The sequence below is a fragment of the Hemitrygon akajei genome, chromosome 23 (genome assembly GCF_048418815.1).
Source record: "Hemitrygon akajei chromosome 23, sHemAka1.3, whole genome shotgun sequence".
NCBI classification, from domain to species: domain Eukaryota; kingdom Metazoa; phylum Chordata; class Chondrichthyes; order Myliobatiformes; family Dasyatidae; genus Hemitrygon; species Hemitrygon akajei.
Genome location: NC_133146.1, coordinates 58,506,474 through 58,524,401, shown reverse-complemented (window position 1 = coordinate 58,524,401; position 17,928 = coordinate 58,506,474). Strand labels below are relative to the sequence as shown.

Below are 17,928 nucleotides of genomic sequence, written 5' to 3'. Positions count from 1 at the left end.
GCCAGTGTGGAGTTTTCCATCTCTAACCATGTTCCAATAAACCTGATTGATACGTTGATGGCTATTTCTGTAAATATAAAGAGCAAGTTTCATGTATGTAGCTCATTAGTTTATTACCAACTCTCTGCTCAGAATAAATAATAAATTCAAAATATCTTTGGAAACTTTGAAATGATTTGTGTTTAAAAATTATTACTGTCAATACCAATGGATAAGAACATAACATGATTTAAAAAAATCTTTTTTAATGCAGGTTTATGGATTAAATCAAATCCATGGATGTTTCTTGTGAGTGCGATATCCTCCACTGAAACAACTGATATTTGAAGAGCTTAATAAATATTTGCTTTCCCGTTGCTTCACCAGGTTTTAGAGTGTGCCGATGAAGCAGTGGCAGTTTTTTTTACATTCCCGGTGTGAAGGTCTAGGTTAATGGATCCAGGCTAACAGGTCAGCAGTGCTGAGCATATTGGACTTTGGATTCTTTTCAGAACATCTACACTCACAAAGCTTGTTTCATCCATATGTCCAAGATGTGCACCCATGTTTAAATGGTGTGTCACTTCAGAATACTTTACAGTAAGTAAATAAAAGGGTAATTCCTCCTCACATACATATACATTACGGAAATATGATGGCAGAAAGGAACAAGCTATTCCTGAAAATTCTGCTCCAAATTATAGATCTTGCCATTTAATGGAGTCAGGGTCAGCAATAGGAAATGGCCATAGACACTCCAACGAAACTGCCAGGATTAAATCCAGGACAGATTTGCAAGGATCCTATCTGGATAACAGGAACTATTAAAGCAAACAATGTTACCAAGGTGAACGTGTTTAGATTAGACATCAGCCCCAACTAGTATGATTAGTAATTTTACCGATTTCACATAGCTCTCCTCGGAATGATCCGACACAGTGACAAGTGAAGGATTTTTTCTTTCCGGCTTTGCATGTAGCTCCGTTTTTACAAGGATTAGGGTTACATGGTGCAGTTGCTGGCAAGACAAAATTGTTAAAAATAATTATTTGAGAGCAGAGGAAGATTATGAGGGAAGCAACATAAGAACTAGGAGCCAGAGTAGGCCACCTGGCCGTCGAGCCTGCTCCGCCATTCAGTAAGATCATGGCTGACCTGACCTGATCTGAAACAAGACTGATTTTTAAAAAGGATAAAGCTAGAAGCATGCAGCAAGTCCATCAGCACCTGTGAAGAGAAGCATTGATAGTAGATGTACATCATCAAAACCGGGAAGGAGACATTTTAACTAACCAAATAGATTTCACCAGACTGTTGATTAATCACAATTGACAAGAGAAGCTGATGTAATTTAAAGATTCTGAGGGATGAGTTATACATGCATCTGGAAAGACTGGGGTTAATTAGGAATTGTCAGCATGGCTTTGTATGTGGAGATCTTGTTTTATGAATGGGGTTTTGAATCATATGACCAGGAACATTGATGAGGACTGGGTGGTAGACATGCCTTAAATGTATTTCAGTAAATCATTTGATATAGTTGCACATGCTTGGCTGCTGGAAGGTTAGGTTGCATGGAATCCAGAACTAGTCAAGAGTAGATGGATACAGTATAACTTCCCTACTGTGAGGATACCTCCAAGAGGACCTTATATTTACTATCTAAATGGAGTCAAGTTAGGAAAAGGGGAAGTACAACGAGATCTAGGTGTTCTTCTACATCAGTCAATGAAAGCAAGCATACAGGTACAGCAGGCAGTGAAGAAAGCTAATGGCATACTGGCTTTTATAACAAGAGGAATTGAGTATAGGAGTAAAGAGGTCCTTCTGCAGCTGTACAGGGCCCTGGTGAGACCACACCTGGAGTATTGTGTGCAGTTTTGGTCTCCAAATTTGAGGAAGGACATTCTTGCTATTGAGGGAGTGCAGCGTAGGTTCACAAGGTTAATTCCCGGAATGGCGGGACTGTCATATGTTGAAAGATTGGAGCGACTGGGCTTGTATAGACTGGAATTTAGAAGGATGAGAAGGGATCTGACTGAAACATATAAGATTATTAAGGGATTGGACACACTGGAGGCAGGAAGCATGTTCCCGCTGATTTGTGAGTCCAGAACTAGAGGCCACAGTTTAAGAATAAGGGGTAGGCCATTTAGAACAGAGATGCAGAAAAACTTTTTCACCCAGAGAGTGGTGGATGTGTGAAATGCTCGCCCCAGAAGGCAGTGGAGGCCAAGTCTCTGGATGCATTCAAGAGAGAGTTAGATAGAGATCTTATAGATAGCAGGGTCAAGGGATATGGGGAGAGGGCAGGAACGGGGTACTGATTGTGTATGATCAGCCATGATCACAGTGAATGGCGGTGCTGGTTAGAAGGGCCGAATGGCGTACTCCTGCACCTACTGTCTATTGTCTATTGTCTATTGACCACAACCTTGTCATGGTTTGGAGGCGTGCGTGCCTCAATGACCTGGAGAGCTATGCTGGCTGGAGTCAGGGCCTTATGCTTAGGCTTTAGGTCGGGTCACCCATGCCAAACAGTTCAAAGGGTAGAGGTCAGACTAAGACGGGTCACCCATGCCAAACAGTTTAAAGGGTAGAGGTCAGACTAAGAGGGTTCACCCATGCCAAACAGTTCAAAGGGTAGAGGTCAGACTAAGACGGTTCACCCATGCCAAACAGTTCAAAGGGTAGAGGTCAGACTAAGAAGGGTCACCCATGCCAAACAGTTCAAGGGGTAGAGGTCAGACTAAGAGGGGTCACCCATGCCAAACAGTTCAAAGGGTAGAGGTCAGACTAAGAGGGGTCCACTGGTTCTCCAGTTTCAGGGGTTCAGTTCAGGGCATCTAATCAAACAAGACCTGTTACAGAAATAGCAACGAAGAATCCTTTGACATCTGAGTGTGACAGTTTTCCTGGGTCTCCACCTAGGACTTGCATGGCTGACAGTAGTGAAGACCGAGTGAGCACTACTGACACGATGAAGGAAGCCCTGAACACCAGCAGAGATGGAAGACGTTCACTGCTACCTAAACGCCAGTAAGTAAGTATTGTGAGGATACCTGTAGATATCTGTATCAAATAGGGCTTCTTTTGAGTTTAGAGCTTTGTGGACAGGAAACCAATACCATCAAATGGGTGAAGAAGGCTTTTGGCTTGTTAGCCTTCATCAGTCAGAGTTCTGAGTGTAAAAGTTGTGAGGTCATGGTGCAGTTGTACAAGATACTGGTGAGTCTGTATTGTTTCTGGTTTGGTCACCCTGCCGCAGGAAAGCTGTTATAAACTGAAAAGTGTGCAGAAAATACTTATACGGATGTTGGCTGGACCTAAAGGACTGAGTTATAGGAAAGGTTTGACAGGCGAAGACTTTATTCCTTAAAGTGTAGGAGACTGAAAGGTGATCATATAGAGGACATAAAATCATGAGGGCCACAGATAGGACAAATACCAACAGTCTTTTCTTTCCCTGGACTGGAGACTCCAGAACTTGAAGGCAGAGGCTTAAGGTGAGAGGGGAAAGACTTAATAGGAACTTGAAGGAAAACTTGTCCACAGCATGAGTGATATGTGTATAGAATGATCTACCAGAAGAGGTGACTAAGGCAAGTATAATAGGAACTTTTAAAGACGTGAGAGAAGGTGGGAAGATCAATTAGTTCAATCCACAAACTGAAGTGAGAGATTGAAAGCATCTCATACCAAAAAGGGGAAGAAAGAAGTAAAACATAGGGAAGTTAGCCATTATTAAAATAGAAGATGGACGGGTGACAGAGACTGGAAAATCAAGGAGGCTGCACAACTTGTTACTCAGGCCATATGGCAGACAAATGCTCAGTTGAAAGACAAAATATTGTTCCAGAAATGCATTGAAGATTCTAGTTTACTAAAACCATCTTTCAAAAAGTTTAACATCAATGAAAAGAAAAAGTTAAACCAAACCCATGGATGTCATGAAAGGGAAATACTTATTTTTTTTCTATATTTAAACATGAGATTCTGTTATTAGGAATAGACTAAACATCATCAACAGGCATCCTGTCAGGGGATGGACAGGCATTCTTTCTATCAAGGGTTTTAAGTCAGCACAGAAACACCTGCAGCATACCAGGAGGGTATTTTTTTCAACACTTTGGGGTAAGTTAGTTCCATAATGCTGCTTTTTGTATTTAACCTTAGAAGTTTCTCACTTCAAGAACTGTCTAAATCCCTTTTAATATTAATTTATGGAACACATATCCTCCATTTTTTTCCAATGGAACGTTCCCAATCTTAGCATTTCCTCACTTCCCTCGATCCCTTTTGCCAATAGATCTATGATCTCCAGTACTGACCCATCGCTGAAGGCAATCAATTTTTATTCTTTTCACTTTGCTAAAGTTTTCCATCAACCCAAGACACTATTAGATCACATTTTTGTCTTCTGGTACCAACATAAACAGTTCTAGCATTTCCAGTTTCTGATGACTGAAGCACCTCATGCATTGGTAAGTACATCTTGGCCGTCCTACATTGCTTGCTTACCAAGGCCTTTTACATTGAAATCAGGTGTGCTCAATTCTTTTCAATAATTTATAAACTTCCTGTTTTGCCTTTAAGTCCATTTGTTATATACACACTGAAATAATCCACTTAATATGCTTATCAGCTTTACCTGCCTTCTTCACAAATTTGCATATAAAAATATAAGGATCTCTCATCTCATGTACATATTTCACCTCTTGCCCTTTATTGCAAGGGTTGCCAGCCTTTTCTGTGCCATGGACCCCTACCACTAACGGAGGGGTCTGTGGACACCAGGTTGGAAATCCCTCAGAATCAGGGTTATTATGTGCCGTGAAATTTGTTAACTTCATAGCAGCACTTCAATTCAATACATGATAATTTAGAAAGAAAAAAAACTAAATCAATTAGAGTAAGTATATATATGTATACTGAATAAATTAAAAATAGTGCAATGACAGAAATGATACATATTTTTTTAGAAAGTAAGGTAGTGTTCATAGGTTCAATGTCCATTTAGAATCATATGGCAGAGAGGAAGAAGCTGTTCCTGAATCATTGAGTGTGTGCCTTCAGTCTTCAGTATGTCCTTTCTGATGGTAACAATGAGAACAGGCCATGCCCTGTTCTCATTGTTAAGAACCCTATGGTTCTTAATAATGGGTCTTTCTGAGGTACCGCTCCTTGAAGATGTAGAAACATAGAAACATAGAAAATAGGTGCAGGAGTAGGCCATTTGGCCCTTCGAGCCTGCTCCGCCATTCAGTATGATCATGGCTGATCATCCAACTCAGAACCCTGTACCTTCTTTCTCTCCAGAACTCAGAACCCTGTACCTCCCTCACCTTAAGCCTCTGCCTCAAGTTCTTGAGTCCCCAACCCAGGGAAAATAGAAGACAATTGGTATTTGTCCTACTTGTGGCCCTCATGATCTTATGTCCTCTATATGATCACCTTTCAGTCTCCTACACTACAAGGAATAAAGTCCTCGCCTGTCTAACCTTTCCCTATAATTTAGTCCTTCAAGTCCAGCCAACATCCTTATAAATATTTTCTGCAAATTTTCAGTTTATAGGAATAAAGTCCTAACCTATTCAATCTTTCCTTATACCTCAGGTCTTCTAGACTCAGCAATGTCCTCGTAAATTTTCTCTGTACTCTTTCAATCTTATTTACATCTTTTCTGTAGATAGGTGACCAAAACTGCACACAATACTTCAATGTCTATCCTATGCTTATCCTCCCAAAGTGGATCATTTCATATTCCACTGGACTGAAATCAGTTGTTACCTTGCTCATTTCATTCTATCTATATCCTTTTAGAGCCTGTTAACAAATATTTTTTCTCCAAGATTTGCATCATTTGCAACTTTATACTGACTGCTCCTTCCAATTGGTCCAGGCCATTTATAAAAACTGAAAAGAGTGCTGGATGGAACAGTAATTCTTTTGACTTCAGCCAAATGCCTCCCTGTCTAAAGGAATTCTCCCATCGACATCGTTTGTTTATTAAGTAAATTTTGAATGAAAAGTTAATCCTTGGTCACTGCTTCTAAATGGCTGGAAGAGCACCGGGCTGATTGTACCTACTTTTTCAAATTTAACTCCAGGTCAATAGAGTCAAAGTGGATATAGTTCGGCTCAAGGTTATTGGTGGTAACGAAGGACAAAGGTTTTCTCTAGTGCATCTGTACCCCACTTTCTCCTCCATTCCAAGACAGTGCACATTTTTAAGCACTCCCTCTTCCCCCCACTGTTACAGTCTTGAATTTTATCAAACAATTTAATTGTTAGCCAGACACCATGGTAGTGTAGTGGTATAGGAAAATACTTTACAGTATCAGTGACCCCGATTCAGTTCCTGCCTCTGCCTGTAAGGAGTTTGTATGTTCTCCCCGTGACCGTGTGGGTTTTCTCTGCGTGCTCCTCTTAGTGTTTCATCCCACAGTTCAAAGACGTACCAGTTGGGAGGTTAATTGGTCATTATAAATTGTCCCATGATTAGACCAGGGTTAAATTGGAGATTGCTGGGCGGCAAGGCCTATTCTGTGCTGTATCTCAGTAAATAAGTAAAACTCGTTAGTCAGCATGCCAATTCAGATTTGTAGCTCTGCCTGATGAATCCATTCCTTTACAACTGACAGTTTATTTTGTCTCTGATAATGGCTTCCAATAAATTCCTCACTACTAATATTAAACTGGTAGTTTATCGGTTTTCCTTTATCTTAAACAACATTAGACATTCTAAACTATACTGTCCTCCAGTTTCTCCCTTGCATCTAATGAAGATTGAAATGTTGTGACCAATGCCTACTCTATTTAAAGATTCATCCCTAAGTTTATTTCCGATCTTTACTTTATTTTGATCTGGTTTTTTTAAAAGGATCATCTTCTAAGTAAATTAATAAGAGGGCGAATAATAGAGAGAACATTTAATTAAGAACGCATAAAAAATAAACTTCAGTTTCTTATAGGAAACTACGGTGCTGCCTCAGAGTTACAGGCCCTCAGGTTCAATCCTGACCATAGGAACAATTTAAACAGAGCTTGCATATTCCCTCGACGAATGTCTGTGGTTTCCCTGTGAGCTCCTATTTGCTCCCATATCTCAGAGCTGCTGGTTGGTTTAGGGTGAAAGGTGAAAAGATTAAGGGGAAAATGAAGGGGATCTTCTTCACTCAGGGGATTGTGAGAGTGTGGAATGAGCTGCCAGTGCAAGTAGTGCATGCTAGCTTGATTTCAACATTTAAGAAAAGTTTGGACAGGTATATGGATAGTAGGGGTATGAATGGCTATGGTCCACGTACAAGATGGTGGGAGTTGGCAATTTAAATGGTTCAGCATGGACTGGATGGGCCGAAAGGCCTGTTGCTTGGCTATGCTTCTTTATGACTTCTGTAAATTAACCCTTGAAACAGATTAATGGCAAAAGAAGATAAAAAGGTATGAGTGAAAGACAGCAGGTTGCAAGGGGACAAGGAAATGAGGACTGAGGAAAGAGATTGCTGTGCACCGTTCACTCTCAGCTGCACTGGTGTATGGCTGCGCATTAACTGAAATGCTCTTGTGCACATAGCTTTTGTTGCCGCACAACTATATAAACATTTAAAATCCCACACATTTTCCAGGCCATGTAAAAATTTCCTGCTCAGGACAATGGTTGGTCTGTGCAGCTTTTAAAAAAAATTAGAGGGAATGTTGCTGCTTTGTAGCCTTGTTCTGTTTTGTATTAAGACATGAAATTATGATTCTACACACAAAGACTGAAAAGCACTGATTGAATTCATACTTCTATTTTTATGGCTTTGCTGGTTTAGTCACTCATTTTATGAGCTATTCAGTAATGCTTTGTCACTGAGTAAAGTTAGGTCATTGAAAACCAACCCACTACTCTCATTTCTGCCCATATAAACCTACAGTACCTCTGAACCTACGAACTGTAAATGAGAGAAATGAGCTCATTTCAGATTTCAAAAGATTTTATGATTTGTATTAAAACATATCTTACCTTTTCTGCATCCTGGGAGTATGTACGGGTGCTTGCATTTGCATTTGTAATATGGTGGATTGTACTGGATAATGCATTCACCATTTTTGCATGGGTTTTTCTTGCAAGGATCGTTTACTGAAAAGAAAAATTGAGAATGTACACTAATCTTCTGCATTCAGTTACTATGGGTTTATATCAACAGATCAATGATTAAATTAGTATTTTTGTTTATTTCTAGTTTATTTACCACCCAAGAGCTAAATAGGGCAGCACGGTAGTGCAGTGGTTAACACAGTGCCTTATAGCACCAGCGACCTGGGTTCATCTCTTGCTGCTGCCTGTAATGAGTCTGTATGTTCACCCTGTGACCATATGGGTTTCCTCTGGCTGCAACGGGACAAATTGATAGATAGATAGATAGATAGATACTTTATTCATCCCCATGGGGAAATTCAACTTTTTTCCAATGTCCCATACACTTGTTGTAGCAAAACTAATTACATACAATACTTAACTCAGTAAAAAATATGATATGCATCTAAATCACTATCTCAAAAAGCATTAATAATAGCTTTTAAAAAGTTCTTAAGTCCTGGCGGTAGAATTGTAAAGCCTAATGGCATTGGGGAGTATTGACCTCTTCATCCTGTCTGAGGAGCATTGCATCGATAGTAACCTGTCGCTGAAACTGCTTCTCTGTCTCTGGATGGTGCTATGTAGAGGGTGTTCAGAGTTTTCCATAATTGACCGTAGCCTACTCAGCGCCCTTCGCTCAGCTACCGATGTTAAACTCTCCAGTACTTTGCCCACGACAGAGCCCGCCTTCCTTACCAGCTTATTAAGACGTGAGGCGTCCCTTTTCTTAATGCTTCCTCCCCAACACGCCACCACAAAGAAGAGGGCGCTCTCCACAACTGACCTATAGAACATCTTCAGCATCTCACTACAGACATTGAATGACGCCAACCTTCTTAGGAAGTACAGTCGACTCTGTGCCTTCCTGCACAAGGCATCTGTGTTGGCAGTCCAGTCTAGCTTCTCGTCTAACTGTACTCCCAGATACTTGCAGGTCTTAACCTGCTCCACACATTCTCCATTAATGATCACTGGCTCCATATGAGGCCTAGATCTCCTAAAGTCCACCACCAGTTTCTCCAATTGCTCCAGTTTCCTGCCACTGTCCTAAGATGTACTGGCTAGTAGGTCAAGTGGTCATTGAAAATTGTCCCCTGATTAGGCCAGGGTTAAATCGGGGGGTTGCTAGTGGCATGGCTCAAAGAGCTGGAAGGGTCTATTCTGTGCAGTATCTCAATAACAAATTACTTTCATAATATAGAGAGGAGATTTAATTCAAATCTTGTAAAAACTATAAACAGATTTTTTTTTTTTAAATCTGGTTTGATTTAATTTAGAAGGGTTATTTTTTAATATATTTCTGAAATTTGTTAATGCTTCATTAATACAATTAGTGAGTAGTAGATTTTCTAATAAACTACAAACATGTAGTCTGTCCTCAGGGCAGTTTCCGTTTAAGCTAGTTTGGATTGGCTATGGGTTTTCTCTCGCTCTTCTATCCCAGAGTTCTGCAGACCTTAATGGAAATGAACTAAACTGAACATCCTTGGACTGTTCCAATGACTCTGTGGTTTGGTGTTTTATATTCTGTGATTTTCCCCTCACTTTTTTTGTTGTTTACATGATTTGTTCTCATTTTTTGCACGTTGAGTGTTTGATGTTTTCTTTGAGTGGGTTCCTTGGTGTTTCTTTTGTGTCTGTCTGTAGAAAGATGAATCTCAGGGTTGTATACCGCATACCTACTCTGATAATAAATGTACTTTGAACTTTGCATTTGACTTTTACTATTTTTAAAATTCCAGACCAAGTAGCATTTTATAGACAAACATTTTACATGTATTTGTTCTAAATGTCTGTGTTATTTATAGAATATTCTCTAAATGGGATTTGTTGCTTTATTCATGGTTGAATTACTACCCATAGCCACCTTGGTAATGATGGCATCACCTTGCGTTATATACCTCATTTCCATTGTGGTCCTCCAGATTAAACCACCTCATTTGATATTTTAACCTGTTTCAGAAGAATTGAGGTGTTTAATAAAGGAGCAAGGATTCCTTCTTTCTGGGAAAGAGTAGAACAGACTGAAAAGAAGTGGCACTTGCAGGGTTTGGAATACCCTGTCATAAAGCAAATTGCTGGAAAACTGAATTATAATAGGACATACTGAGATACACAGCAGGCCAGATGGCAGGTATGAAGAAATGTTTCAGACCAATAACTGAGTAACAGAATATCTCACGCCTCACGTCTTAATAAGCTGGTAAGGAAGGCGGGCTCTGTCGTGGGCAAAGTACTGGAGAGTTTAACATCGGTAGCTGAGCGAAGGGCGCTGAGTAGGCTACGGTCAATTATGGAAAACTCTGAACATCCTCTACATAGCACCATCCAGAGACAGAGAAGCAGTTTCAGCGACAGGTTACTATCGATGCAATGCTCCTCAGACAGGATGAAGAGGTCAATACTCCCCAATGCCATTAGGCTTTACAATTCAACCGCCAGGACTTAAGAACTTTTTAAAAGTTATTATTAATGCTTTTTGAGATAGTGATTTAGATGCATATCATATTTTTTACTGAGTTAAGTATTGTATGGAATTAGTTTTGATACAACAAGTGTATGGGACATTGGAAAAAAAAGTTGAATTTCCCCATGGGGATGAATATAGTATCTATCTATCTATCTATCTATCTATCTAATATCCTTTGAAACTTCATCAATCCGATGGTTTAACACTTTATCTCCCATCAGCACTACCAAATCCACTGAACGTGTCTGGATTTTTACTTTTATTTTCGACGTAATGGTGTCATGTTTCTAGTGCCTTCTCGACTGAGGACGACGAGTTTTCAAAGTGCTCTGTTATTACTAACTGAGCGGTGATAAGGGCAACCACTTCAACTCCCCATCCTGGTCATGGGATTTGCAGATGTGACGTGACATAGTCCTAGCAGCAAATATCGCCTGAGCAGCGGAAGAGACAGGAATGAAGCAATGTATATATTTTTTGCATCAAAAAGAATGGACGATGCCACATTAATGAAATTGTTCAGGTTCAACATTAGATATATACTTGTACTGAGATACCAGGTTAATGATCTCCTATCATTAGGAGGTAGTTACTTGAGAGCAAGTGGAACAGAAAATGACACTCAAGAGCATTTGTTAAGTAGTAGTTCATTAGTTGGATAACACTTTGAAATGCCCAGAGGTAACGACAGGTCCTGTTTCATTAATTTGTCTTCGTTATTATCACACATTAAACAGCAGGGCAACATCTCAATATTGTAAATGGTTCCCGATCCTGCACATTGTCTTGCAGTTCAGTGTGAATCCCGTCTTCAAGGGAATTACTCGCGGTAGCAACAGCAATTTCTTTCTTCACGATACCTTACACAAAGTTCATTGTTCACTTATCCAAAAGGACAGCAGGATTAAGCCAGGAGAGCCTCACATTAGTGGTCATGAAATTACTGGAAAAAAATCTAAGGAACAGAACATGTGTTCACTCAGCAAGGAAGGGATCTATCAGGGGAATCAGCACAGTCGAGTGCAGGGAAAATCCTCTCTCACACCCTAATTGAATATTTGAGGAAGTCATTGATGAAAGCAGGATGGTAGGTGTGTTATGCATGGACCATAAAGAGATCTGATTAGAAAGTTAGCTTTGAGGCCTTCCATTGGTCAGGATAGACCATGAATGTTGCATCCCAGCGATCTACAAGATACACAAGCTAAGGCAGTACAATATGGAGAGCTAGCTGTTGCCCATGTAGCAAGATCCCCTCCCTATGCAGCAGATGAATCCAAAGGAATGGCAGAGACGGATACATTTTGGCACCAGTGGCGTTACAGGAGTTGCCAGTCAGTATTGAAATCAATGCAGGACTGCCCTAGGGACCCTAGCTCTGGACTATTCCTTGGAATTTACTCCTGAAGCCTGCCCCATGTGTTGGTGTAGCCGCAAGGCAGCAGAGCTTTAAGATCAAAGTTTTCCTTTTCCTAGATGTGCTGCCAACCATGACTGACAAGCCCATCTGCACAAAGCGACTGATATTAAGGTACCTGTACCCCACCTTTGTCCCTTCTTCTGTCAGTCAAAACGATTCCATTGGCTTTAGTAGCTAAGCCGTGCGTGAAGGCCAGGAGCAGGGCTTGGTAACCAGGGCTCTTTGAGACACACGCCATTGGGAACATTTAATAGGTGATGGGAACTCAACCCCGTCACCAGAAGTTTGCTAATGACACAAAAACTGGTGCAGATGTAGAAAAAAGAAGATTGTCTTCGGACAAAGCAACATAGATCAGTTAGAAATTTGGGTGGAGAGGTACAACTCAAACTTAATCCAGACAAATTTGATGTAATTTATTTAGAATGTCAAACGCTAGCAGGTCATATACAGTAAATGGCAGGAACCTGGGAGAGAGTGCCTAGGATACACAAAGAGACCTCAGGGTGCAAATTCATTTTCCCCAACAATGATGACACAGATGGACAGATAGCGAAGAAGGCATCTGGAATTTTGTCTCCATAGACTGAGGGCTTGGATATAAGATTTGAGCCATCACGTGGCACTTGTGTAAAAAACGTTGGTTAAGTTGCATTTGGAGCATTGTGTACAGTTTAGGATGCCACTCTACAGAAGATGTAGTAGCTACAGAAAGAGTCCAGAAGAGATTCTCCAGGATATCGGCAAGAACGCCAGACTTTAGTTACTATGAGAGATCTAATAGGCTACGATTGCACCAAAGGCCAGGGGTAGTATGGGGGAGACTAACAATGAATACTCTCCTTCTAGCAGCTGGAATCTAGCTAGCCTCACTAAAATTCTGGTGTTGAATTGAAGGGATGATGTGCACCCAAAATTCTAACCTTATGCTTTTCTATGACAGGCACATTACCTACAAGGCCTGTTGCCAAGTCTGCATAGGCTCAGAATTTCAAAGCACCGGATAATGTCAACTTCTTCACAAACAGCTCCATTGCAAAATCCATCCAGTGAAATGTAGTTAGTGAATTGATGAGCATTTACTGGTGCTGGGGACAGTGGAAATGTAGAAACCCATTGCTGCTCAACCGTGGAGCAATAGTTCCAGCCACCAGGACAGTAACTTCAAGTATTGGAAAACATTACTCTTCTATGATGTCTGCAGGATACACCCTGGTCTGAAGGCAAAGAATAGATCTCATTTTATTATCACCCTAAGGCTCATTAGAACAGAAGTGAAAATCACAGGATTATCAAGCACTGTAATCCATTTACACCATTACTGCTCCACGGTGATTTCGTTAAAGCTACTTATACACTCAGTGACTACCTTATTAGATAACCTGTATACCAACTTGTTATTGCAAATATCTAATCGGCCAATCAAATGGCAGCAACTTAGTGCATAAAAGCATGCAGACATGGTCAAGAGGCTCAGTTCATTAAACATCAGAATGGGAAAAGATGGATCTAAGTGACTTTGACCAAAGAATAATTGAGAGTGATTTGAGTATTTCAGAAACTGCTAATCTCCTGAGATTTTCATGCACAACACGTCCACTGGGTTCTGTGGGTGAAAACACCTTGTAATGAGAAAGGTCAAAGTAGAATGGCCAGAGTGGTTCAACCTAACAGGAAGGTGACAGTAACTCAAATAACCACATCTACAACAGTGGTGTGCAGAAAAACTCCGAATGCACTACATGTCAAACCTTGAAGTGGATGGGCTACAGCAGCAGAAGACCATGAGCATACACTCAGTGGCCACTTTATTAGCTACAGGAGGTACCTAATGAAGTGTTCACTGAGTGTAGGAATGACAAGAACGTTGAGTTTTATGTTGTTTACCTTTTTCCCCCCGAAATGAATAGTCAAAGCCTTTGCATTGATTCATTGAATGTATTCATTTGACTTACAAAAAATAAACTTGAAGTAGTAATCTAACCTTTCACAGTCCAAGGGAAGAATTTCTAGTTTGTGTAAAATTGTTGATATGGATGCAAATTAATCTGAGATTGACATGGCTTTGAGAAAGTTTCATTTTTTCTTGAATTTCCATCCAAACTCATTTACAGTACCCATCAGAAATTGCAATATTGGTCATGAGTCAGCTAACTAGGCAGCATGGTACATTTTATTTCCAAAAATATTGCTACTTTTAAAGAGGGCCTGTACTGTGCTATACTATTCTATGTTCTATATATTTCCAACTATAATGAAAAGCTCGGTAATGCTGTTAATTGCAGTGAATATGGACTTATCATATAAAACAAATATATTTAATCTTAGTGTCAGTTCACCAATAGCAATTCAATTTTAAATGACTGAAACCTATTCTTCAAAGCAAATTTTGAGTCATGTCCTAATTAGTTAGGGATATAGTAATCAGTGGAGACACGTCTCCACCAAAGGAGATGTAAAGCGCTCTTTCCCTGTAGATCTCCTGCAGATCACGCTTGGGCAAGGTGTAGCATCTGCTTAGCTGCCTAAAACCACGGGAACAGTGGTGGGTGGTCATCTTAGCAGCCGGTGAATATCACAGCTATGTGACCACTGACGCCAGGCAGACAATCTCTGAAGAGTAGTGATAATGGCTGGGGTCACCCATCTTGTAAAGACTCTGCCCAGAAGAAGGCGATGGCAAACCACTTCTGTAGAGAAATTTGCCAAGCACAGTCAAGCTCGTGGAAAGATCAGGGTTGCCCACCTCATATGACATTGCACATAATGAACGAATGAAATAGTAATCAGTTTCTTAGTAACTTTGAAACAACTTAGAATGGATAGAACTTTGCAGCCAATCTCCTTGCATCTAGAAAATCCAACTTAACTTTGAAGATTTCTTTAAGACCAGCAAAGCAATGCAATTTACAGAATTTCCCTATAATGGCTAATGAATCCAGGTAAGGTGATCTCTTTCGAGTACAGTTCTGGCTTATAGCATGTTTTATTTAAAGCAACATTAAAAATGCATGTAAGCCTGGCATGCCATGCACATATGCTATACTTAAAATCCTATGATGTTTTGTGTAAAAGAAAATTGGTAAGCAGAAAAGCAGCTCCAAATCATATTTATATTGGTTTACAGTCATACTGTCGGTTGATTTGCAAAGGCCTACGTCACTGCAGGATGAACTTTAATCAATAATAGCTGAATTACAGACAAGACACACAACATTGTAGAGAAGTAACCTTGACTGTATATTAGGAACAGTAATTTGCAAATATTAGTTTATTTCTGCAGGGAAAAGCAGTCTAAATCACATAAAGCACATTTCATCCATAATAAAAACATCTATACTTTCATTTAGTGACATTGTTTCTTGATTCACAAATTTCTACAGATGTACAGCAGAGAGGATTCTAATCGGCTGCATCACTGTTTGCTATGGGTGGGGTGTGCAGGGGAGCTGCTGCACAGATTCGAAATAAGCTGCAGAGATTTGTAAACTTAGCTCCATCATAGCCTCCATAGCATCCAGGACATCTTCAAGGAGCGATGCCTCAAGGAGGCATTATCCATCATTAAGGAACCCTATCACTCAGGTCGTGCCTTGTTTTCATTGTTACCATCAGAAAGGAGGTTGTGGTAAACTACATATACCTGTCTGGACACGCCCCTCTGCTGACTGCTCCTGTGGCTCCTCCCACAGACCCCTGTATAAAGGCGATTGGAGGCACTGTGCCTCCCTCAGTCTCCAGGATGTTGTGTGGTGGTCTCTTGCTGCTAATAAAAGCCTATCGTTCGCCTCCCGTCTCCGAGAGTTATTGATGGTGCATTAATTTTATTAGCAGCAATTTTAAAACATGGAGAGCATTTTACAACCAGACAAATTGGACATTGATCCTCAATCTCCAGAAGCAGCCATTGCCTTTGAACTCTGGCTTGCATGTTTCCAATCGTACCTGGAAGAGATTCGCGTGACTGAGCCTGCTATCATGCACAGAGTTCTCCTCTCCAGAGTCTGTCCGCGGGTATACTCCCTTATCAGAGACCTGCTGACCTACCAAGGGGCACTGGATGCCCTCAAAAGACAGTACCTGCGGCCGGTGAACACCGTCTACGCAAGACATCGCTTAGCGACGCGGCGGCAGTGGGCCAGAGAGTCAAGCGCTGAGTTTGTCCGGGCCCTACAGATACTCGTGCAGGCCTGCGACTGCAGGGGACTGATGGTGGAACAGCATGCAGAGCTCCTGGTACGAGACACCTTCGTTACGGGGATCAGGTCAGTGTACGTGCGCCAGCGGCTGCTGGAAAACACCGATCTTACCTTACAGTCGGCGATCGAGCTGGCCAACACGCTGGAGGCTGCTCTGCACAATGCTGACGCTGTGCAGCCGTGCGATCTCCCGCCGGTCCCGTGGCCGCTGCAGACCCCGCCACCCACCGGTGAATTGACCTCAGCTGCTGCCACTCGCGAGTCCGTGAAGTCCCCGCAACCGGCTGGTGAATCGACCACGGCTGCTGCCAGTCGCAAGTCCGTGCAGTGTTACTTCTGCGGACTCAAAAAGCACCCCCGAAAACGCTGCCCGGCCCGAGAAGCTACCTGCTCCAGCTGCGGAAAGAAGGGCCGCTTCGCCAAGACCTGTAAGTCTAAACTACGAGCAGGGTTGAGCAGCGCCGCGTGTGAGGCATGTGGGTCACCATCTTGGTCACCGCCATCTTGCCTGCCCGCCTCATGCGAGGCATGGGGGTGGCCATCTTGGTCGCCGCCATCTTGCCTGCCCGCCTCGTGCGAGGCATGGGGGCGGCCATCTTTGTCGGCGCCACCTCGCCCCACCTCCGACCCATGGGTGCTTACTGGGCACCAAGATGGCATTCAACTCTGGCCTCTGGCCTCGACCAAAGTGCTCCACACCAGCTTGCAAGGTCAATGATAGACATCCTGGTGGAGGGGCACAGGACTAGCTGCCTGTTAGACACAGGCAGCACTGAGGGTTTTATTCACCCGGACACGGTACAACGCTGCGGACTCGTGACACAGCCGGTAAGCCAGAGGGTCACCATGGCTTCTGGGTCGCATTCCACAGACATCCGGGTGGGTTGTGTAGCGACATTGGTGGTGCAGGGCACAGAATATCGGAACTTTGCGCTACTGGTCATGCCTCAACTGTGCGTACCTGTGCTATTGGGGCTGTACCTGTGCAGAGTGGCGCACAGTCACACTGAAAAGTGTGACAATGGAGTATGACGGGCCCCTCCCACCAATCACTGTCAGAAATCCTCAGTTTTGTGGAGCTTCATCATATACCCCGCTACTGACCACACACACACACACCAACCCACACATCCCACCCAGCACCATGCCGACAGCTTCGCTACCGACACCACTTGCAGCCTCTCCACCCTCAAGATCCCTCCCCCACCGCTGTTCGCCAACCTGACCCCCGACTGTAAACCTGTGACAACTAAAAGCAGGAGGTACAGCGCGGGGGACAGGGCCTTCATTAAGTCGGAGGTGCAGCGGCTGCTCAGGGAGGGGATCATTGAGCCAAGCACAAGTCCTTGGAGGGCCCAGGTGGCTGTTGTTCAGACAGGGCAGAAAAATAGGATGGTCGTGGACTATCCTACCCCGCATCACGGATATGGTCAATCAGATAGCTCAGTACAAGGTGTACTCGACCATCGACCTCAAATCCGCTTACCATCAGCTCCCCATCTGCCCAGAGGACCGCCCCTACACCACCTTCGAGGCGGGCGGCAGGTTCTATTACTTCCTGTGCGTCCCCTTCAGTGTCACGAATGGTGTCTCTGTCTTCCAGAGGGAAATAGACTGGATGGTGGACCAGTGCCAACTGAAGGCCACGTTCCCATATCTGGATAACATCACCTACTGCGGTCACGACTGGCAGGATCATGACACCAACCTCCAGTGATTTTTCCAAGCGGCCAAA

General features: G+C 42.4%; 1 protein-coding gene across 2 annotated transcripts in view; it reads right to left on the bottom strand.

The window, feature by feature from the left end:
• LOC140715480 (hyaluronan-binding protein 2-like) overlaps positions 1 to 17,928 on the bottom strand; it is a 75,266-nt gene that overhangs the window by 35,862 nt on the left and 21,476 nt on the right. For both annotated transcript variants that reach the window (XM_073027780.1, XM_073027779.1), the window contains 2 exons: positions 7,988 to 8,104; positions 881 to 997 (listed from right to left, as the gene is read on the bottom strand). In XM_073027780.1, coding sequence (XP_072883881.1) covers positions 881 to 997; positions 7,988 to 8,104 — 234 coding nt within the window. The remainder of the gene's footprint in view (positions 1 to 880; positions 998 to 7,987; positions 8,105 to 17,928) is intronic.